This window comes from Chiloscyllium plagiosum, unplaced genomic scaffold, assembly GCF_037043375.1.
Source record: "Chiloscyllium plagiosum isolate Xiang-an unplaced genomic scaffold, Cpla_swu_hap1 HiC_scaffold_13, whole genome shotgun sequence".
Classification (NCBI taxonomy): domain Eukaryota; kingdom Metazoa; phylum Chordata; class Chondrichthyes; order Orectolobiformes; family Hemiscylliidae; genus Chiloscyllium; species Chiloscyllium plagiosum.
The window spans coordinates 17,450,023-17,474,866 of record NW_028270151.1 but is presented as its reverse complement, the minus strand read 5'-3'; the positions used below and the strand labels follow the sequence as shown (position 1 = coordinate 17,474,866).

The 24,844-nt window shown below is 43.2% G+C and overlaps 1 protein-coding gene across 16 annotated transcripts in view; it reads right to left on the bottom strand.

Annotated features, from left to right (window-relative positions):
* Positions 1 to 24,844, bottom strand: part of mbnl1 (muscleblind-like splicing regulator 1) — a 357,851-nt gene that overhangs the window by 154,311 nt on the left and 178,696 nt on the right. For 14 of the 16 annotated variants that reach the window (XM_087993344.1, XM_043702707.2, XM_043702710.2 and 11 more), the window contains exon 2: positions 9,964 to 11,166. The exons of the other annotated variants lie outside the window; for them this stretch is intronic. In XM_087993344.1, coding sequence (XP_087849470.1) covers positions 9,964 to 10,137 — 174 coding nt within the window. In that variant the 5' untranslated portion in view covers positions 10,138 to 11,166. The remainder of the gene's footprint in view (positions 1 to 9,963; positions 11,167 to 24,844) is intronic. 16 annotated transcript variants of the gene reach the window in all.

The window sequence follows — 24,844 nt, the reverse complement described above, 5'->3', positions numbered from 1 at the left end:
GACAGATTTGTAAGTCAGCAAAGGATCAAGGGTCATGGCTATAAGGCAGGAAAGTGGAGTGGAGAATTATCAGATTGGTCATGATCTCATTCAATGGTGGAGCAGACATGATGGGGCGAGTGGTCTAATTTGCTCCTACATTTTATGGTTCTACAATTGAAGTTCTCCACCACAAATCAATTTAATCGCCTTTAACCATCGATACTCCTTGTGTAACAACTCCACTGAGTATCCTCAGCAAAGCAGAGTCAAGCTCTGATGAGAGGAAGCGGTCTTCCAATGGAAATGGTCATACTTTGGAGAACGAGAAACTCTCATTTTGTTTGTAATTTAACAATCCTTCTGTCCGTCGGTTCGACAGCACTTCTGGCGCAAAACCTGAGTGTTCAGAAACAACGGGCTGCAGGAGATCTGCAACAAAAACAAAACATTGCTGGCAAAACTCAGCAGGTCTGGCAGCAGCTGTGGGAGGAAAGCAGAGTTAACGTTTCAAGTCCAGCGACCCCTTCATCAGGACGGAAGCCTTGAGGTTGGTCAGAGAACAACAAAATCCCACAGATTAAGACCATCTCAGGGAAAGGGCCTGATTTGACAGTTTAGCTCAGGTTCCGGCTGTGTCACTGGGTTCCAAACCAATGCAAATCCTTGCGGCATTGCATTTAATGAAGTTAGTGACTTTGAGTGAGATCTAGGGGAAAAGACAGCAATTGAAAATAGATTGCTGTAAGATTCACCTGGTACACTATTGGCCTTGAGGGTTGGGAGTTGTAAGTTGTTCTTCTTATCTGATCAACATGTGATTCCAGTTCCACACGCTATGATTAATCTTAATAGCCTTTAGGATAGTAAGGCAAATACTGTCTTGTCTGCACTACCCACAGCTTAAAAACAAATCGTCCAAAATGCTGGAATTATGAATTAGATTGATATCTGATTTAAAAAAACATTTAAAGTATCAACATAGAGAGAGATCTAGGGTGTACAGGTCCACAATTTCCTGAAAGTCGCAACACAAGTGGATAAGATGGTCAAGGATGCATATGGCATGCTTACATTCATCAGTTGGGGCACAGAGTATAGAAATGGGCAAGTCATGTTGCAGCTGTATAGAACTTTAGTTAGGCCACAATTGGAATACTGTGTGCAGTTCTGGTCCCACACCATCAGAAGGATGTCGAGGCTTTGGAGAGGGTCCAGAAACAACTTACCAGGATGGTTCAGAGGTTATTAGCTACGATGAGAGATTGGACAAAGTTGGTTTGTGTTCACTAGAATCTCAGAAGCTGAGGGGCGATCTGTTAGAGATGTACAAAATTATGAGAAGCATGGATAGAATGGATAGTCAAAGTCTTTTTCTCCAGGATAGAAATGTCACCTCTAAAAGGGAACAGAGATTTCAGGTAAAAGGGGGAAAATTTAAAAGGAGATGCCAGAGGCAAGTTGTTTTTGTTTTTATACAGAGGTCGGTAAATGCCTGGAATGTGCTGCCAGAGGTGGTGGACACAACAGCAACTTTAAGAGGCAGATGTAAGAATAGGCAAGGAATACAGGCATACAGACCATGTGGAAGCAAATGGTTTTTAGTTTAGAAAGGAATCACATGTTGGCATAGATTTGGTGGGCTGAAGGACATCTTCCTGTGCTGTACTGTTATTTTTCCTTCGTATTTATTAAAGAAAGAGTTTTTTCAGTATATGGATTATGTGACTACAAATCCACAGTAAACGGGCTACTCTTCATTATCCTCCAAAATGTCATGGGGAAGTTTAATGCCAATTAGTTATGGTCAACAAACTTGCCAGTGATGCCCATATCCAAAGAAAGAAGAAAAAAAATCAAATCCCAGTCGATCCTCTTCAGGAGTCAGTACTGACCAAAGTGCCATGACCCTTTTGTTCAAAATTCCTTCCTCCACTGTGGATAACACCACTGTCAAAGCAGCATTCAAACATCATTCAATGTTAGAATTCTACTGTGTTCCACCAATGTCACAGTGTCCATTCATACATGGGAGAAACTGCTGTGTGATGGAATATTCATGGATGGAATAGGTCTAATGGACCTTATTATCTTTTCACATCCATGTTTCCTCTATGTGTTTAGTCATTCTGTGCAGACATTTGTCTCGGATTTTTAAAATCTATCTCCAAAGCCAAAAGGGAACACTTCGACTGTCTCCATCCAAAACTCTGGTGCCTGCTTATTGTCATGATGACATATCGACTTTGGGGGAGTTTGCCCAGGTACTGGGTTGTAACAATATCTCAGTCTTACCAGATGTCGCACTGATCCACACTGGCAAGGCTTATAAATTCTCATCTTTATTTCCAAATCGCTCCATGGTCTCATCTCTCCTTATCTCTGCAATTTTCCCTAGTCCTAACAATCCTCTGATCTAGTCACTGAACTACTGCCTTATTTTGTTCTGTTTCTACTTATACTATGAAGAAATGCTTCACTTTTTAACTCTGTTTCTCTTACTACTTTGTAAGATTTTTTTTGCACCTTGATACTGAAGATGGTGTGGTGTGGTAACATTGTACACTTTTCACTGTACCCTTCTGTACTTGAGTACATGTGACAATAAAATCTAAATCTAAATCCCAATGCATCCCTGATTTTAAATATTCCAATGTTGGCAGCCATGTATTCCAATGACTGAGGGTAATAGTCTAGAATTCACTCCTTAAACTTCTCCATCTCTCTCCTCCTCCTCCTATAGAGCAAATAAACCTCTCTGAGTCATTTGGATGGGTATATGAATAGGAAGGGTTTGGAGGGATATGGGCCAGGTGCTGGCAGGTGGGACTAGATTAGGTTGGGATATCTGGTCGGCATGGACAGGTTGCACCGAAGGGTCTGTTTCCTTGCTGTACATCTCTATGACTCTTTAGCTCACCTCCACAAGGGCAACCAGGGATAGGCAATAAATGCTGGCCAGCTAGCACTGGCCACATACCACTAAAAAAATGAGTTTAGCTTTTATTAACTCTAATATCTCCTCTTGTGGTAAATTTCAGCTTCCTGTGAAGAGTATTTGGTGTTTTACAACCATAAAGGATCTATATTAATTTTAGTTGCTGTCAACAAATCAGATTTTTAGGCCTTAAACTGATGTCCCTGTGTACTGAAAAAAAAATCCGAATTTCGTTCCAGATCATCATGAGGCAGAAAATGAAGAATTGGCTCTGGAACTACTATTTTATCCACAGAAGGTGAACGTGGATGCCAAGAAATTGTTTAACTGCCTGAGTCAGTCTACTCATTTCCCGCAATCACACAATCGTAACATCCTGGCCATAGCTGCCAGCCAAAGGCCTATGCTTTCTGCCTAGACTCCGCAAGCCATTTGTTGAACAAATCTGTTACTGATTACACTGAATGGAATGTCAGGAAAACATACAGGAGGCCAGTGGAATAAAGACAAGCCCTCATTGTAAAGCATCACAATTTCCACCTGAATGAATGCTCACCTCAAAGTGTCACTGTTTATAATCGAAGGCATGAGGAAGGTGACAGGTTGCCCTCCACATACGACTTAAACTGCAGCAATTGCTAAAATAGAAAGGAGGAAATAAATGCTCGGCTGACTGTTAGACCACAGAATGGCTGCATGCTACTTCTGCAACATGTAACTCATGTTCAAACTACATTCGAGTTTTCTCACAAGTGTCAAGACACATTACAGCCATTATTGAAAGCAAAGCCACACCACTTCATGGAGTAGTTGCAGAATCTTTTGGTCCTAACTAAAAAAAAATCTAATGATGTTTTTATGACACAATGGCACATTCTGTTTTGGAAAATAGGAGGACTAAAGTAAAATTTCCGCCATGGAACAGACTCTCCTTGCTATCATAACAAGCAGGCCTCAGTCAACTGATCCGAATGGAGATGTTCAGATCAGAGTTCATGGTGGCTTCTTTCAATCTAGTGTGAGTGAAAGCCAGCAATTAAAGGGTTCATTTTAATATAGTGGTGTTCACTCTGGCATCTAGCAGTGGTAGTACTTCACAGAATCTCTACAATGTGGAAGCAGGCCATGTGGCCTATCAAGTCCACACATTGTCCCTCCAAAAAGCATCACACCCAGACCTACCCTGTCCCTGTAACTCTGCATTTCCCATGCCTAACCCAACTAGCCTGCACATTCCTGGACACTATGGTCAGTGTAACATGGCCAAATCACCTAACCAACACATCTTTGGACTGTGGGAGGAAGCCCACTCACAGACAGGGAGAATGTGCAAACTTCACACAGACAGACAGTTGCCTGAGGGTGGAACTGAACTCTGGTCCCTGGGACTGTGAGGTAGCAGAGCTAACCACTGAACTACTACAAGAATACTCAGTTTAGGTACATTGTCTAGTCTGTGGAGCCGCATTGAACTGAGGAGAAAGTGAGGTCTGCAGATGCATGAGATCAGAGATGAAAATGTGTTGCTGGAAAAGCGCAGTAGGTCAGGCAGCATCTAGGGAACAGGAGAATCGACGTTTCGGGCATTAGCCCTTCTTCAGGATTCCTGAAGAAGGGCTAATGCCCGAAACGTCGATTCTCCTGTTCCCTAGATGCTGCCTGACCTGCTGCGCTTTTCCAGCAACACATTTTCATCGCATTGAACTGAGTCAATTAGCTGTGGAGATCAGTTCTAATAAAAGACTTGAACATCTAACTACGCTGACAAACCAATCCAGTGTTGAGGGCGTGTCACACTGTTGGAGGTGCCATTGCTCTTATAAGCTGTTAATTGGATACTATTTCTTGCCTTAAGAGATTCAAATGAGCACTGAGGATCTTCTGACTATACTCAAAGAAGAGTGGATATTTCTTCTGGTTTCTTAACCAGAATTCCTCCCTCAACCAGCATTCTCGAAATATGTACAACATCAATACATACATTAGCTGACTGCTCTTCCCTGAAAGAAAGGCTTGCATTGATAGAGCACCTTGCACAACCTCAGAGCATCACAACATACTTTAGGGCTAACAAAGTACTTTTGAACTGTAGATGCTGTGTAATGTATGAAGTGAAGCAGCCAACTGGTGCATAGTGAGCTCTGTCAAACAGTAATACGACAATAACCAAATCACCCGATTGAGTGATGCTGATTGTGGGATAAATATTGACCAGGAGACAGAATAACTCTCCTCCTCTTGTTCAAACTAGAACTATGAGGCCTTTTATTTACAGCTGAGAGCATGGATGGAGCCTTCTATGTCCAGGTTAGTGGACTGGCTATTGCCAGCTACATTGCCCATAGTGTCTTGGGATGTACAGGGTAGGTGGGTTAACCATGGGAAATATAGGAGTAAGTGAGGACTGCAGATGCTGGAGATTACAGTCAAGATTAGAGTGGTGCTGGAAATATGCAGCAAGTCAGGCAACATCCAAGCAACAGGAAAACTGATGTTTCGGGTAGGAGCCCTTCATCAGGAACCATGGGAAATATAGGGCTATAGAGATAGAACAGGGAGGTGGATCTAGATGGAATGCTCTTAGAATGGTCTGTGTGGACCCAATGGGCTGAATGGCCTACTCCCACACTGTAGGGATACTATGATTCTATAATTTGCCTAAGAAAGTACAGTACTCTCTCAACAGCAGAGTGACATGTCCAAACCTAGATTTCACACTGAAATCTTTAGAGTAGAACACCCAAGTGGTACCCATTAAGCTACATCCTGAACCTCATGAGCACAGGCTTTCCGTTCGAAAGCAGGACACTGTGCAGGAAGGACAAGGGTAGCAGAACCTTGGGATATCATCGGCTGCAAGTTCCCCTCCAAGTGCCACGTCATCTCGACTTGAAGCGTATCGGCATTTATTCACGGTCACTGGCAAAAATCCCGGAATTCCCTTCCTAACAACATTGCGGGTTTCCCTACACCCTTAGGACCTCAGCAGTCCCATTAGGCAGTTTACTACCACCTCCTCCACAGCAAATAGGGGTGGGCAATAAATGCTGGCTTAGCCAGTGACACCCACATACTTCGACTGAATTAATTTTTTTTTAAATTTTTATAATAATCATGACTATTATAAGAGGGAAGTGTTTAATCAATACAATAGTCACCTAAATTTGAAACGTTAGCTTACTCTCTCTCTCCATGGATGCTGCCTGACTCACTGTGATCTCCAGCAAGTTTTTGTTTTTGACAAATACAAGACCTCGTCTTTGCTATGAGAATTCAGTCTTAGTGGGGGGGGGGGGGGGAAAGAGGAGAGTGAAACATTGCAGAATAGAAGATTAGGGCTTTACATTAAAATATGTAATCTGAGAATCTTACAGCCCACACACATAGGCCTGGTTGAGAAACCACTACAATTCATCCTATACACATCTGCCTTTTCCTCTTAAACCATGCACTTTTATATCCTCAAAGCATTGAATTCGCTTTGGAAAATTATGATTGAATTTGTTTCATTCAGACACGATGTTCTAGTTACAAAACCTTTCTGCATTTAAAAAAGCCTCCTCCTTCCCGCTGTGGCACCTTTGCCTTATTTTGGGGAAATGTTGGGGATTTGTCGAGAGAAAAATATTAGCACCCAAAACAGACAAACCTGCTTAACAAAGGGACCAAAAAAAAAGGCAGTCCTCTTTACACAGTCAATGTGAATAAGTTAATGACGTTTTCAAATGGTTTTCTCTCCAAAAAAAAAAGTAGAGATTAAAACTCATGAATTTATTCAACACCTCTCTCTCTCATAATTCCTCCTAAAAGTTAGATGAGAAATGAGGGTGTGGATATAGAGTGTGACAGGTTTATCTCCTCCACATCTAATCCCTTTCTCACAGAGGGTGACTCATTGAAAATACCAAAGACAGTCTGGAGGTTCAGTAAGTGCAAATATGTGGCAGCGGAATTTATAGACAACACTGGAAGCCCTTGGATACCGAGTGAACTCCAACCACGTGTCTTCCTCATGTATTAGATTGTGTACAAAGCTCCAGGCAGTAGCATATGTTGCCTCAGCTTTATCAACTCAGCTGTAATTTTTGCAAAGAACATTCACTTTCTCCTCTCCCTAAGCTCAAAAAGGTTCCAACACAGCTAGAGTTGGAACTGGGAATTCAATTTTCCAGTCTGTCTCAGCAACCTAAGACCCTTAGTTCACTCAAATTTGAAAGATTAATGTCTGCTGGATTTCCTCAAGTATTGATTAGAAACTATTGGAAAGAGGTGTCTTGGACAAACAATGTCAGGAGGTTCAGGACAGATGCTCAATGAGATGTCTGGAATCATAGAATCCTAACAGTGTGGTAGCAGGACGTTCGGGTGAATCGAGCCCATACTGACCCTCCAAAGAGCATCCCATTGCCATATCCCTGCATTTTCCATGGCTACTCCACCTAGCCGGCACATCCCTGGATACAAAGGGTAATTTAGTTTAGTCAATCCACTCAGTCTGCACATCTTTGGATTGACGGAGGAAACCGGAGCACCCGGAGGAAACCCACGCAGATACGGGGAGAATGTGCAGTCACCCAAGGCTGGAATCGAACCTGGATCCCTGGTGCTGTGAGGCCAACCAATGAGACACCGTACTACCCTATCAAAGGGGCGCATAGTAAAGCCTTAAGGAATATATTCAACCCGAGATGGCAGCTTTTCCCGGATGAGGTTTTGTCCATCCCCAGACTTGGTAACTGTGTCCAATCACAGTTATGCGCACAACACTGTGATGATATGATCGCCTCTATGCTATTTGGTTTCCCACAAAGGAACATCTTATACCCAGGCAATAGCTGGTCTTTATGGTGGAGCATTCCTAACATCATTTTGTCGGGAACTTGTGAGGGTTCAAGGCACAATGTGTATAGCGCACAACCACGAGATAGATGGGTGGAGGAGGTGGTGGAGGAGGTGGTGTCAACTGGCTAATCCTTCTTCACCTGTCAAGAAAATCTTACAGTTCCATAACGGTTTCTTGAATGATTTGAAGCTTTTCTTTTTATTAGGCTACCAAATGGACATTCTTCTGGGTGTAAAGTATTCAGATATCAACCCTATATTTGTGGCTCCAGGCTGACACTCCAGTTCAGCACTGAGGCAATGTTTCATTGAGAAAGCAGTTACATTAAACCAGGTCCTTGCCTACCCTTATTCACAGCAACCACCTACTGGGACTATTCAAACGGTCTTGATTCCACTACCATCAATTGCCTACTCTGAACTGGTTCTGCATTTGTCTTTCCTGTCTTTACGCAATTCCATGAAATCCTCTCAGTCACTTCCTTCTATGGCTTAAACAGCTCTGGTCTTACATCAGAACTCAATGGAAGCCATTCGTATCATCAACGTAGTTACACCAATATAGCAGCACCTTTGTTATTTTCATGCCCAAACCTTGGCTTTATCCCATTGTCCATGGTAATGAAGACATTGTTCACTCTCCAACCAACATCAGAAGGCCAGTCAGTACAAGGCTGGTGTGAGCGAGGGCGAGAGTGGGCAAGGGCGACTGAATGTTTGTATGTGCACGTATGCATTTATGTGTGTGTGTGCATATGAGTGTGTGCACAAATGTGTGTCTGTAGGTCTAAGAGTGGAGTTAACAGTTAGTGACCATGCGGGGTAAGTATAGTAAAACCTCCAGAAATGGAGGTCAAACCAGCCTGCACTGTGAGTTTCTCATTTACAAAGGAGAGCTGGAACCAAGGCCATACCTCTTGTTTGTCGGTCACTAGGAAGGCCTTAATGGGGACAGCGGGGTGTCTCATTCTGCTGCTCCTAGCAGTGCATCTATCTAATCTAATCAAAATACAATGTCATGAAGGATTAAACCACACACTCTCACCATCAAGCTATACAAGGAATCTCTCCTGAAAGTTACTTATAATCACTTTAGCTACAACCATCTCACGCTGGCCATCTGCCTTGCTCAACCTACTTTAACAAGATCATTTCACCAAGTCAGGCAAGTGAAGCTACGTACTGTGGATTATGGGGCTTCTTTCTTGGTCAAGCATTCATTACATCACATCCTGCAAGGAAGAATTAAAATGACAGCGCAATGAACTCTACTTGGGGAAAGGGAGAAGAACAATTTTGTCTCTGTCACAACAACCACTTGTCGTAGCAAATGCCTTCATTTCTTGAGTTTGTGAACAAATGAAGAATGGCTAACAGTGAACACGTGACCACAGGCCTCAGGAAAGCCTGAGCAATGCTCCAACTCAGGACCTAGCTTCATGTATCGTGCAGGTTAGGTCCAATCCTTTTTGCCTCCTGTAGTACCCAAAAGCACATTAGTCCCCTCAGCTGAAGTGACAGATTGGCAATAGGCCAGGCTATGTCTGAACAGCTGAAATGAGGGTCAAGATATTTCATTGTGGGATATTGCTCCCCACCCACCCCCACCCACCAACCTTGCCACCCCAAACAAAGTCTTTGCTCTGTCAGAGTAGCTGGTCTAAAAATAGGCAGCAAACTACACAGGCTATATTCATTGGTGAGCTTGAACTCTGAGGCACATTGACTGCCACCATTCTTCTCAGTGGACAGCTCTGACTGACACCAGGCCCGAACACAAATCTCTTGATTCCGCTCCTTGGAAGCCAGTGTGGGGCTTACACATCACAGGAAAAAGGAAAGTCATCACCCGTAGGCTAGAAAATTATTCATGCCCAAGCATATAGGTTTTTCAAGGAACACGACACATTTCAGTGAACACATGCATGAGTGTAGGCATCGCTACTGTCTGGTTAACTTAGAAGCTGCTTTCTCATCCCCTGCAATTTGTGCAAAGGCATCAGTGTGCAAACCTTACAAATAAACACTTGGTTACAGCGTTGCTTCTTTTTTCCTCCCCCTCTTCTTTTAAGCATTTTCACACATTGGGCAGTCCATCATCATCACTTGCACAGAATACAAAACATCACACGCGCGCGCACACATTATTTCAGCTGAGCATTGTCAGTAAAACACACCCGCGTGTAGTTCATTTCTGTACTCACTTTCAACGAATCAAAGCAGGCAATTACTCGTCCATTTTCAACTTGACAACTTTTGGAAGGGTGTGCAAATTTACATTCTGTGTCTGGTCTTGAGCAAGTGCCTCTTTGAAATTCTCTGCACACTTCCAACGTCAGCCATTTTGTGTCCCGTATCTGTGTCACACTAACAGCCATGTTTGAGAGTTAACAAGCAGGCGAGATTGTTCCGGAACAGTGTAGAGCCAAACACGTCGATTGTGGAGCCGTGAAGACCGGTTAAAGAAAACCTTGACGTTTTTTGGGGGTGATAAAGGATACCCTTTGTTTTTTTCTCGTTTTGAGTGTATTAAAAGCTTTCTCAACAGAAAGATCACCACAAGGAAGTTTCCCTTCAGAGAAAGCCCCTGGCATTAGATTGGTGAGGATTCGTTTTTTTAAAAAAAAGAATTTCAGAAAGAATAAAGACTTTTCTTCTTTTTATTTCTCTCTATTTTGGTTGAAAAAGTAAGTGTCAGCATGGAGTTGTACGTCAAACGTAGGGCAATTGTACTCTGTGACCCATAACGTGTTCCCAAACTGAAGCCTGGTTTGAAGCTTGGAAATGGGTTAGCACTTAGCTCTCAGTGAGGATCGCAGTTGTTGTAGAGTACCAGTTATTCGAAAGGTAACATCCAGCCCTCTGATATGGCAAGCAGTTTCAAAGGTGGGCAACCAATATTGATCAACTCTGCCCAGCTGATTGCAGAGATCAGACTTTCCAGGATCAGACTTTTTAAAAAATTTTGTTTTAATCCCTTCGATTCTTTCAGGCAGAAGGTAACTGTTTCAGTAGAGTTGTGTTTTTTTCTGTCTATATGAAAATTCTTTGTTCGATATAGTGAAATAGCAATAGAGCAATGCCAGGCTGATATACTGCAAAAAGTTTGTTCTCTCTTTCTCTCTCCCTCTCTCCCTCTTTCTCTCTCTCTCTCTTTCAGACCTAGGTGGGAATGAAAGGGAGGGGGTGAACAAAAGGGGAAGAGGAGGAAGGAGGGAGCTGGGGGTAAGGGGAGGAGGTGGGGGTAAGGGGGGGGGGAAAAATGGGTGATTGTACTAAAGCCGAAGGGTTTGGATGTGCAGTTGTTGCAGTCCTAGCTGGCAGCAAGCAAGACAATTAAGCAGAGACTGCTCTAGAAGCTTTTCGAAGCAGCAGAGATTCCAGGAAAGGCACTTCTCAGTACCAACCTGTAGGAGAAACAGATACATCAACATTTTACCAACCAGCATTTAACTCCCATCCCAATTTAAAAAAAAATGAACAGGAAATTAAAAAAATAAAATCTTCCTGCGTCAAGCTGGAAGTAACATGCAAAGGCAACAGTCTACCTGCGTTTACAAAAATACTTACAGTGCAGCGTGATGCAGCCAGCCATTGTACATTACTTTGGGAAAGAAAGGCAGTTTCTCCCCTTGTGAAGCAATGCATGACAGGAAAACAACCAATCAAGGACAGTGTTGCAGCAATATTCTGGGCAGAGAGCCAATCGTTTCGACTGTCTCATGAAAAGGTCGCACCTGTCAGACATTCACTGCTATGCAAGAAGCACAGAAAAACACCCATCAGATGCGCCAACCCATCTGCCTGTTGTCCTTGTGCCTCAGATCATTATCCAACATGCAGTTAGTGGATTAATCCAGGTTAGCTTTTCACCAGCTACCAGCAATGGTCGAAGCTCCTGCAGGGTCTCACACACGCATACTCGCACACACACGTACACACTCACTCAGGCAGATGTGCAACTTACATTTGCATACATGTACACACATTCACACACGTAATTCACATGTACGCTCGTGTGCACTCACGTGCAAACATGCGGACACTCTCACGTGCACATTCACATGCATACACTCTCACCCACACGCCCACACACTCCTGCATCTCGCACAGCAACACACATGTGTTGATATGCACACTTACAGACCTGCACACACTCACACGCATGCTGGTACTCTCACCTTCACACTTGCACAAGCTCACTCTCACACTCCTGCGCTCCCAAGCAAAACGCACAGGAGTCAAGCTTAGTCCCGCAGACTCGAGTTAACTGGGCACCGCCCAAGGCATAAGCTGAGTACTGCTTTACTCTGCCAGGAATGTCGAGGAGAGAGAGAGAAGGAGGTTGCTGTGAAAAGTACATTCCCTTCTCCCTTTGCCCACCCCTCACCCACAGCCAACCACATCTCCACTCCCTGAAACCAAACGAGGTCCCTACTCCAAGTGGAGCTCTGTGTTGGTATGAAACTATTTCATTCAGCCAGCAACCACTTTCTCAGTATATCATAGCCAAGTCAGTCATTAACAAAAGCTGCCTGTGTGGTGACCTTTCCCTTCGCCACAGTCAAGATCCATGTTCGATGGGGAACAGAGTGATCACAGTGCAGCCTAGATGCTTGGCAGACCAAGAGAGCTCTGCCAAGATGCAATTCCATGACACCAGCATTAAATATTCAGCAAGGCAATTTATTTTTTTCGCAAGCCAGTGTGTCATCCCAGCATTCCCAGCATTGTAGGTAGTGGCATGCTGGGACCAGGTGCAAACAACAATCATTCACCACACATCCCTTCAACAACCTAACTCACCATCGATCTATGTTGGGAAGCTTACCTTCTTTACCATTACCCCTTTGGTGAATGTAACACAAAGGCAGACCACAGTGTTGCGTAAACAAGAGTTTAAGTAATGCTGAAACCCTGGCTAATATTCTGGGTACTTAGGTTCAAGCCTCAGTGCAGCATTGTGTAAGCCTGAAGTTATCAATGTGTCTCGGTCATGACCATTATGTTGAAAACCTATCTCCTTTCTCAATGTCCAATGGAAATCTGCCTTCCTTTCCTTGTCTGGGCCTACATGTGACTCCAAAGCCACTGCAATGTTGGGCTGACGCTCAACTATCCCCCCACTGATGGCTAAACAAGCCATTCATTCCAAGAGTTAACGAGTGATGGGCTGCAAAGGGAAGAACAGAAACACAACTGCCCACTGATGAAATGAGAATTACCTTCAATTGCAAAGAGATGCAATTTGCTCCCACCCCTCCTCTCTCAGATATCTCATTTTCATTTTTAAAAATGTTTCTGGACGCCCGCTCCACAGTTGCATACTCTGTCTCCTTGACAGGGTGGGTGGGTTTGAGGGGTACTCAATTTTTTAGTGTTATCTTATTACCACAGGCTCATTGCAAGTCTGGGGCAGTCAATATCCGTGAGCAAGTTATTTTGGAGGGAAGCAGCAAGGGAGAGAGAAGTCAATAATTGAGAGTAGAAAGTCTGATTCGTGATCCCCTCCTGGTCCAACTTGAATGCATGATTGGACCACTCCAGTCTCATTACCTTCCAGTAAAGTGCATCCCATTTATCAACACAATGCACAGCCAGACTCCAATTACACCCCTGAAATGAACTGAATTAAAAACACTACATTTTGACTGATGAGCAACATCAACGCTCTCATGTGGCGAGGAGTAGATTGAAATCAATGCAAGTTGGTACTTAACTAGGGACCTGCAAAGTTATGCTGCAAGATTATTGCAGTAATTAGCCAGAGTTCAAAATTATTCTGCATTTCCCAATTGCTACAGTGAGCACTGTGTCTTTTAACGTCTGGCTTCACTGCTGAGTTTCTACCTACATTTCCCATTTCCAAGCAATGACTGGTTCTACATTTGGGGCAAAAAGAGGATTGAACACAAAGGAAAAAAATGACAGAAACAGAACAATGCATCCATGCAATATTTCTCTTCGAGGTGATGCACCCATTTATATGCCTCATGACCTCACCGGTTTCACACCCTCACTCCTGTTCCCACTCAAGAGTCCATTTCCTTTCCAATTGGCTAAAGGAAGGCAGACGCTGTGACAGTGATTGGGTCATGTGACTATTTTTAAATAAATTTCTTTGATGGGACATGGATTTGAGTGGTGAGGCCAACATTCATTACTCAGCACTAAATGTTCATGAAGGGAGTGGCTTGTGAGTCTATCACAGAGGAGAGCTGAGAGTCAACTGCACTGCTGCGGGCATTTAGAAACCAGACAGGTTAAGGACGGCAGATTTCTTTCTCTCAAGACATTAATGAATAAGATAGATTTTTACACCAGTTTATGCTGGCAAATGGGACTTGATTAAGTTAGGATATCTGGTTGGCATGGACCAGTTGGATCGAAGGGTTCTCTTTCCATGCTGTGCATCTCTAGGACTCTATGGTCATCATGACTGTGACTGGTATTGAATTCAAGAATTCCTATTTAGTTACATCTAAATTCCACCAGTTGCTTGGGTGGGATTTGAACTCATATTCCCACTGGCCAGATCTATGTTACAAGCCCAAAGGCTTTACCATTATGTGATACTGGTGATTATGTTACCAAACTTTCAGTACTGTGCTCTGACAGAGTTGATGACTCTATTCATACTCATAAGAAAGTTCCAAGTGTTACGGACGTACCTTCTGCCATCAGCCTTACTTACCACTCAGTCAACCGGCTATTGTGAATGCATGAGGGAAATCAGGGACTTAGTGTGTAAATCAATCAGGGTCTTCAGACTCTCTCCCAAATCAAGGCCTAAACTGTGCAAGAAGCATCTCTGTCCCAGTTGTAACTCAGTTCACTTATCTGATGGTAAACTGACTTAATCCTTGGGAGCGAGGATGTAAATTCATAAAGTGCTGATATAAACAGTCCACACACACAGTTTGCCAGACACACAACAAACTATTTGAAAAGTAATTTGAAAAATACAATTTTATCAGACAAATGAGGCTAAGTTAAATCGCAAATGGAAATGACAAATGTTGAAGTTTTGGGAGTAGTTTTAAAATAAATTAACCAGTCAGAAAACAGACTGGACTGAATGCAACACTGGTTTTATAACTCAGTTAATTTACTCTCAATTGACCCTCTAGTGTCGTACTGACAAAGTGCTGCACTGTCTGAGGTTCTGCACACACTTTTTCAAGTCAGACATTAAACTGAGGACTCAACTACTCTCTCAGGATAAGCTAAAAGATTTCACGGTGCTATTTCACGGTAGGCAAGAGAATCTCAATAAACATTGCAAAATGAGAGTAGTTAACATTATTATATTTTTGTCTGACTTATGTAGATTAGCTGTCATTTTCCTACGACACACCAATGATTGCATTGTCCAAAAATATCTACTTGGCTATAAAGCAAATACATTGTACTAATATAAGCCTTTCCTAACCCAAGTAGCAGTGAGTAAAACTAAGTAGGCCTGTAAAGGCAAAACTCCATCTGATCCCTTGAGAATCTGTTTGGTAAGCTAAGTTAAAATTTCACTCCCGTGAACAGCCGCTTAACGATCCAGAACTGGATTACCACTGAAAAGAGAGACATTGTCAAAGCATTTTATCTTGCATTCATTAGGACAAACGCAAGAATGCCAAACTTCAAAGCACCACCACAATTTGTACTGCAAGAGAAAAGGGTGCTGACCGATCATAAGATCCAGGAACAGAATTAAGCCATTCAGCCCACTGAGTCTGCTCCACCATTCAATCATGGCTGATATATTTCTCAACCCCATTCTCCTGCTTTCTCCCTGTAACTGGAGAGATCTTACCAGTCAAGAGCCTATCTCTCTCTGTCTTAAATAGACTCAATGATTTGCCCTCCACAGCCTTCCGTGGCAATGAGTTCCACAGATTCACCACACTCTGACTGAAGAAACTCCTTCTCATCTCAGTTCTAAAGGGTAGTCTCTTCACTGAGATTGTGCCCTTGGGTTCTAGTCTCTCCTACTCACGGAAACATCTTCTCAATGTCCATTCTATCCAGGCCTCTCTCTATTCTGAATTTTCAAAAATATCACCTCTCATCCTTTGTCAATTCCATCAAGTACAGATCTAGAGTTCTCAATCTCTCCTCGCATGACATCTCCTTCATCCTTGGGATCATTTTTGTAAACCTCGTTTGGACCCCCTCCAACATCAGCAGGTCCTTCCTCAGACACCGCACTGCTCACAATATTCCAAATGCGATCTGACCTTATACAACTTTGGAGTACATCTCTGCTCTTATATTCTGGTTCTCTTGAAATGACTGCTAACATTGCATTGGCCTTCCCAACTGACAAGTAGACCTTATTTCTCATGAATTTCAAACTGGATTTATGTATGACTGTTGTGTCACCTCAAGTTTTATTCTCCCCAAAAGTGTAAACATAAATCTGAGGTGTAATACATCACAGTGACCTTATAAATTTGGTTCAGGTCCTTTTGCTAACCGCATTAGAGGAGTCATCGGACATTTGAGGCTAACAGGACATTGGCCAGTCTTTTCAGGAGGCTGGGTTATGTAAAGGTTAAAGTTGTACTGTCATTGGCCAGACCCCAGATGAAGTACATCAGTTAGTCCTGGACAGCCCACCACAGCAAAAAGAAATATTGACTTGACAGGGGTGCAGTTCTCTGGTATAACATCATAGCTTGGAATGGGTGGCCTTTTGGTGCAGTAGTCAGCACGGCTCCTCACAGCACCAGGAGCCTAGGTTCAATCCCAGTCTTGGATGACTGTCTGTGTGGAGTCTGCACATTCTCCCTGTGCCTGCATGGGTTTCCTCTCACAGTCCAAAAAATATGCAGATTATGCGGAATGGCCATGCTAAATTGACCAGTATAGGGTGCAGTCTCTGGATTAGTCATGGTAAGTGTGACGCCATAGGGTGGGGAGCTGGGATCCTCTTCGGAGGGTCAATACAGACTCAGTGGGCCAAATAACCTTTTTACACACTACGGGAATTCTACAATGCTTCTATGATTGTGAGAAGAGGACATATGAACCTGGCTTGAATTCCTTTCAATATGGAAGAACAAAGTGGAATTTGATGGAGGGATTTCGAAGGGATGCAGTAGGGTGGATATTGAGAGAAAAGACTAGTTTGATTTCAGCTGCAGTATTGTGTCTACTGTCTTACTTTTAGTAAGGATGAGAATACACCAGTGTGTGTCGAAGATATTCATGCTCACAGTTGCAGGAATGAGATAGATTGGAGAATTTGAGGCAGTCTTCCTGTGGAGAAAAGAGGCTGAAAGGAAATTTGACGCAAATCTTCAAAATCATGAGAGGTCCAACACAGTCCATGGGGAGAAAGTGCTCGTACTGATGGGTGGGGTTGAAAGAACGAGATAGCACAGGTCTAAAGTGATTGGTAAAAGAAGCACGAGTGATAGAAAAGAAAAACCTGTCTTACACACAGTGGTTAGGATGCAGAATACACTGCTCTCGAGCGTGGCGGAGGCAGATTCAATTAAACCATGCAAAATCGGCATTAAACTGCTATCTCAGAAAGGAAAACATGCGGGGTTATGGGGAGAAGTTGGGGGAATAAAAATAAGTGATTTGCTCATTTGGAGATCAGATGTTACTACAATGAGCTGAAGGCCTCCTGCAGTGTGGACCATTCTGTAATTCTGGTGAGAGAATCCAGGACAGTGGAACACAGGCTTATACTCAGAGGCATTTCAAACTCTCCCAAAAAGGTCATGGATGCTGGAACGATCAAAACTGAAATGATTGGGGATTTGTTGAGTCAAGAAATATGAAGCAAAGAGGAAAGAGATTTAATGTACAGAAGATTAATTTAGAATATCTGTCAGAATGGACGAGTTGGACCAACGGATCTGCTTCAATGCCGTTCATCTCAATGACTCTATAAACTACTTACTGAATGATGCAAAAAAAGCTCAAGGGCCCGGAGAAAAGCCTTACCTTGTTCCAACGTGGTTTAATGCTCCCAGACACACGGGTACAGAAAGGATTTCCAAAGAATGTGCTCAGTGAGTCTCTGCTACCAGCTTGCAACATAATTCCAAACTCATTGCCCACTTAGCCTTGTGTGACTCTAAACATCACACTCTGACCATGCCATCACTTCTTAGGAATAGACAGTTACATACACGATACTGGCAAAGGGCTGAACTACCTGTGCAAATGGCGTATTAAGGTATTTTGTGGATTCTGTTAACACATCACACACAATTTGGAAAGAAAATTAAAATCACTTGTCGCGACCTGTTTGTCACTGTGCTCACTGCAGCCACTCAATTTTGTCCTCAAACAACACAGTCACATTGTCCAGTGCCATTATCAAAGTGACCAGGGTCAACTTTGCTCTGGATTTAAGATGAAGAGTATGCACAAACTCTTTAGAAATAAGGGTAGGAGTGAAAAGTATGGTCCCTGGAGACTTCTAGGAGAAAGTGAGGACTGCAGAATCTGGGGATCAGAGTCGGGTGTGAGGTGCTGGAAAAGCAGAGCCAGTCAGGCAGCATGCAAGGAGCAGGAGAATCGATGTTTCAGGCAAAAGCCCTTTATCAGGGTTTAAGCCCGATTCTCCTGCTCCTTGGATGCTGCCTGACCGGCTGGGCTTTTCCGACAGCACTGTCTTCGACTCTGGAGACTTCTGCCAAGTGACAAGATCATGGCTGATCTTGGACTTCAGTTCCGCTGTCCCCAATCTCCTCACAGCTCTTCAGGTTTTAAGCTGGTTCTTTGCTTTGTTGAGGCTGCAGCATCTAGAATTTAAAGAAATCAATGCTCAGGGTGACTCATTTTATCTTCAGATGACGTTCATGAATAATGGAGCCTTCGCTTGAAGGCAGCGGTATTTCCGCACCCTCAATGTTGGAGATTGAAGTCATTTTGAGAGTCTGCTTATGTAAAGACCCCTTTGTCAACTATCAACTCTGTAAGCAGACAGCTGCTGTGATCCAGGTCCCAAAGTCATGACCACCAACACCTCGAGAGAACAAGTGTGTGGGACCATCACCAACTCTAAGCTTTCCATCTTGACACGGAATTAGACTCTCTGCTCCTAAAATCATGGAAACTCCCTTCCAAGAGGCAGTGTTTGGGGTTGGGGGTGATTTACATATCTCCGAGACCAAAAAAATGACAAAGACAATGCAACCCACACATTTAAAGCAGTGTCAGGGTGTGCAGAACAACTTCATGTGGAGTGACTGAATTACCCAATGACTAGCTTGGCATGCTGCCTTCTGCCTGGTTTTAAACACAGCAGCAAATCTCAGATAGATCTCCATTTGTGTTGAGTTAATAGCTCGCAGGCTGAGTTGCTGTAAGAGCATTCCACTGAGCCTGAGTCAGAGTGCAAGGAAGAGCCAAAAATACCTTCAGTGCTCCTCCTTCTGTTTACTATCTAATTACATCTGAAAGAATCTTGCACCACAGCAAGAGGCCATTTGGTCCATCATCCCCATGACAGCTGTTCACTGGAGGGCTGCTACAAACCCAGCATTACAAAACATGTTAGCAATCTGAAGCATTGTTGATTCTGGCAGGTTTGAGAAGCAATCAAGGGACTTAGATCCGGGGTATGGACAGAAATCATGCAACTCTAAGAACGATTCCAGGCACAAAAATCTTCAGTTATAAGAAGCTTCAGTGAGGAGAATAACTTGAAGTGATTGGGATTATTCCCCTTAGAGAAGACTAGGGGGACAGGAGATTTGATTGAGGCTTTCAAAATGGGCTGGATAGGGAGAAGCTGTTTCCGTGTAGTTAAAGTGATGTACAAAAGGAGCAAGGTTAATGTGTGTGGTTAGGATCTGGAAAGGAGTGCTAGCAAATGTGCTGGAAGCAGGATTAACTGAAGCATTGAAGAGGGAATCGGATGATTATTTGGACAGAAGTGGTGTCAGGAATATGGCGATATAGGTAATAGAACAGGGAGGATGGGTCAAATGAGCTCCTTCTATGCCATAACAATTCTGTGATCATGTGAAATGGTGAGGCAGGCTGAAAGGCTTATTCCTCATCTTAATTCCTATGCCCTTATGTTCATATGTAGGGCACTGCATTCAATCATCAGATGACCAACTGTGAGCAGTGCACCATTTACTTTAAGTAACGTAGGAACAGGAGCCCTACTAAAATGAGATTGCAGTTGGTCTCTGTCACAACAGATCACCCTTGATAACCTCAGCCATAGTGCTTGCTAAACTTAGTCCCGCTGATGCTGCTTGACCTGCTGTGCTTTTTCCAGCTCCACATTTTATCCACAACAAACCTGCTCTCTCCCATACCCCACTTTAGCCTTTAGAAAGCTATTTCTCTCAAACATATTCAGTGACATCACCTTCTGTGGTTGAGAATTCCACAGGTTCACAAACCCTTTCATCTCAGTCCAAAGTGACCTATCCCATTTCCTTTTGCACTAGATTGCCTTAGCCAGACGATACATCCTCCTTGTATCGATCTGTCCTGTTCTGTCAGAATTTTACAACCTTTCAATGATATCTTTTCTCATTCTTCTCAACTCCTGTGAACATAGTCCCAGTTAAACCAAGCTCACTTCATCTGACAAACCTTTCCAGCAATCAGTCTGGCAAACCCCCACTACAGCCAGTAAGTCTTTTCTTCAGTAAGGTGGTCAAAACTGCAAACAATGCTCTAGGTGTGTCTCACCAAGCCCCTGCGCAATTGCAGCAAGACATCCCTGCTCCAATTCTCAGCCGAGTTGTATTGAAGGCCCAACATACCATTTACCTTCCGGTTTGCTTGCTGCATCCATATGCTTTTTCAGTGACTGATGTACAAGGACAGCCCGGTCTCTCTATACATCAACTGATCACTATTTAAATAATAGTTTGCCATTCCTAACTATTCTACATCACGTATTTGCCCATTCACTTCAACTCATCTAAATTTCTTTGCATCCTCCTTACCACTCACAAACACCCACATTCTGTCTGACATTCAGGCTTGGAAATATTAAATTTGATTCCTTCATGTGAATCATTGATAGATACATTGTGAATAGGTGCGGTCCAAGTCCTGAACACTGTTGTACCTTCACTTGTCACTGCCTTCCGCTTTTGAAAAAGATCCATTTATTCTTACTGTTTCTGGTCTACGGACCAATTCTCAATCCATGCCAATATATTACTGCTAATCCCATGTGTTTTAATTGGGCATATAGGAAGTGATTGATCTCTCATGAAAATCTAAAAATCCAAATACACTACGGTTTTCCTTTCTATTCTGCACTTATATCCTCTAAAAATACTAGTAGGTTTGTCAAACATTACCTCCCTTTCATAAATCCATGTCGACTTTGTGTGAAACTATTGATATTTTTTAACTGTCCATTAGCACATTCTTTACAATAAAGGCCAAAATGTTTCCTAATAATAGTGTCTACCTAACCAGTCTGGACTTTCCTGTTTTCTCTCACCTTTTTTTTTAATAAGTGGGGGTACATTTGGCACTCACCAATCTGCTGAGACTATTCCAGCATCTACAGGATTTTGAAAGTTGACAATGAAGGTTTGCACTATTTCATGAATATTTCCTATAGTTCCTGAATTGGAAAATGAAAGTTACAGCCTCTACTATCTCCTGACTGGAACTTTTCTTGTTTCTTATATATTTACAATGTAAGATTTATGATTTATGGCTTGTAATTAAATTATATCTCTGATCAATAATCTTTAGCCACAAGTCCTGCTGATATCTCTGACTCCGTTCTGGCCTCTAATTGCATCATCTTCATCCCTGTGTTTAACTCCTTAAACCTGTACCTTTGTCCATATCTACATGCTGACCCAGAACCCCCTTTTCCTCAGAAGTCTAGCTACTTGTGAATCTAACCTCTATCCATCCCACCAATGTGCCCTTGCCTTTCATCAACCCAGCTCTATGCTCAGGAGAAAATCTTAAACCCTTCTAGCTCTCTGTCCCTTTTAAAGCCCCTACAACAGACAGCCTTTGAGGCCAACATCTCGTCAGCCATTCCAACACTTCAATCTCAGGCTTTGCATTGTCAGAGTCCCTTTCTGCGAAGCAGCTTAGAATCTCTCCCCACCGTAAAGAGAGAGAAACATAAGAACATAGAACGTTGAAAAGTACAGCACAGAACAGGCCCTTTGGCCCACGATGTTGTGCCGGGGTTTAATCCTAATGTAAAATAAAATAACTTAACCTACGCACCCCTCAACTCACTGTTATCCATGTGCATGTCCAGCAGTCGCTTAAATGTCCTCAATGACTCTGCTTTCACCACCGAAGCTGGCAATGCATTCACAACTCTCTGCATAAAGAACCTACCTCTGACGTCCCCACTATACCTTCCTCCTAATATCTTCAAATTATGACCCCTCGTACCAGTCAATCCTGCCCTGGGGAAAAGTCTCTAACTATTGACACTATCTATTCCACTCATTTTGTATACCTCGATCAGGTCTCCTCCTCCTCCCTTCCTCCTTCTCTCCAAAGAGAGAGGTCTGAGCTTATTCAACCTTCCTTCATAAGGCAAGCCCTCCAGTCCGGGCAGCATCCTGGTAAACCTTCGTTGCACCCTCTCCAAAGCCTCTGGATCTTTCCAAGGAAAACAGGAGCAGGTGTGAGCCATTCGGTCCTTTGAGCCTGCCCCACCATTCAATACGGTCATGGCTGATCATCCAATTTAGGACCGGTCCCATTTTCTCCCCGTACCTTTTGGTCTCTTTAGCCTTAAGAATTATATCTAACTCCTTCTTGAAAACATTTAATGCTTCGGCCCCCAACTGCTTTCTGTGGCAAAACATTTAGCCTGAAGTTCTGGATTGCTGGTGCAGTGACATTACCATGACACCACCAACTCCCACGTTGCCACATTAATGCAAGTTGTTTGTTGTCTGTTGTACCAGTAAGAGGTTTCTCATTATGATGCACCAATATAAGATTAATACCTTTTAATTCTCTAGTTCAACAAATGTCCTTCGATGTGGTCCAGTACATACGGTTGCTTGTGTTAACCCCAATAATGTGCGGACAGCTTCACTGAATCCTTCAGTTTTTTTTTCCTTGACCAATGTTTTTCAAAGTTAGTGGGCATTATTGTTCAGTGTTGTGCAGTTAAGAACCCCCCTTGCAAACAATATTATGGATGTACTTAAGCACATGGGCTGCAATTTTCATAGAATCCCTCCAGTGTGGAAGCAGGCCATTTAGCCCAAGTCCACACGGGCCCTCCAAAGAGTAACCCACACAGACCCATTCCCCCTACCCTATTACTCCACGTGTATCCCTGACTAATGCACCTAACCGTCACATCTCTGAACACTATGGGCAATTTAGCATGGCCAATTCACCTAAGCTGCACATCTTTGGACTGTGGGAGGAAACCCACGCAGACACAGGGAGAATGTGCAAACTCCACACAGACAGTCGCCCGAGACTGGAATCGAACCCGGGTCCTTGGTGCTGTGAGGTAGCAGTGCTAACGACTGAGCCACTGCTCAAGGGCAAGGGCTTTCTCAAAGGCAATGATGGATCAGCCATAATTACTGGCTCAGTCGGTGATGCTCACATCCCACAGAAGCATACCTTAAATGAAAACAATAGATCCTTGCACACAGTGGTACAGAAATTATAAACTCTGAGATATGCAGCAGTATTCATAACTGCAGGACTTCATGAAGTAATCTACAGCCAACGAAATGCTCTTTGAGGGACAATGACTGTTATTGCGCAGGAAATACATTAGGCAATTCTGAACATAGTGAGATCCTAGAAACAACATTGCACCAGTGGCCAGATAATCTGATTTTCTGTATTAGTGTTGTCAGTGGAGGGGTAAATATTATCAAGGACACGACAGCAGTGACAAGAGCAAACTTTACAGCTACTTTACTGTAAAACATCAGAATGCTCTGTGGGCGGCGATTAGATGGTGCACGTTTACAGAGGTACAGAGTTGAGAATTTCCACAACCTGGTCTCATCCATGCAGTGAGACTCCTTTTCCACGACTGTGATCGGAACTCAAAGCCAGGAGGTGAAAGAGGAGATCACGATTGTCATTGCATTACCCTGTTCCCTGTAACTCTGGCACTCCTACTGCAAAGCTGTATCTGCTGAAAATGCAACATTTTTTGCAGAGGTGACTGAACAGCGATTTCTGCTCCAATATGCCCTTGGTGAGTAACTGAACATACAGTACCACGCACCTCATTCTGTAAAATACTAATTTTTTTTTGCCAGTTCTATTCTACACCTGGAGCAAACCTGTATTTACATAACCTCCCAGAGCCCTGCCCACAGCCATTGCAATTACTGTTCTAATGAAGGGAAAAGCAGAAGCTAATGTGTATACTAGCAAACACTTTCAAACAGCAATGAGAGCAATCACCAGTTCACCACCACCTTCTCTACGGCAATAAAAGCTACTTCAAACAGTGAATCCCATTTTCTCCAAATTAATAATAAAGAAAAAATTAGGTCTTTCGGTGACAATGGTTGGGAGACAAATGTGGCCCAGGTTACTGGAGACAATTTTGTTCCTTTATCACGGGAATTACTGAGGAGTCATACGGTCTTTGGCTTGATACTGATCTGAAAGACCACATCGCAGTTCTACTCTGGAGTGTCAGCTTTGATTATACTCAAATCTCTGGGATGAGGCATGAACACATCATTTTTTCTGTTTCCAAGGTAGCAAAACACTGCCTATGTTGAACAGTGTTGGTGGCTAACCCCACCTTCACAACCCTGGCGACAGTAGAAATGACAACGGCTTTCACCATGATCCACAATACTGGGTGGAACCCAAGAAGAAAGGTGTTGCAAACCCTTCATTTAGGATGTGTCGTTAGATGTGGACGATGTTGCAAAGCTCCATTTCATCAGTCCTTGCTGTCGTTGAGAAAGCAGTGGAAGGCTATCTTGTTGCAATACTTGTGGTGTCAGTTTTCCCACAAAGCTATTCGATGATGATGGCACGGGCAATAAAGGAATAGTCATTTCTGTCCAAATCAGAACGCTATGGGACTTGAAGCTAATGCTTTCCTCACTTTTGTCACACATTACTTGTTCAGTTAAAACTGGGCATCCAGGC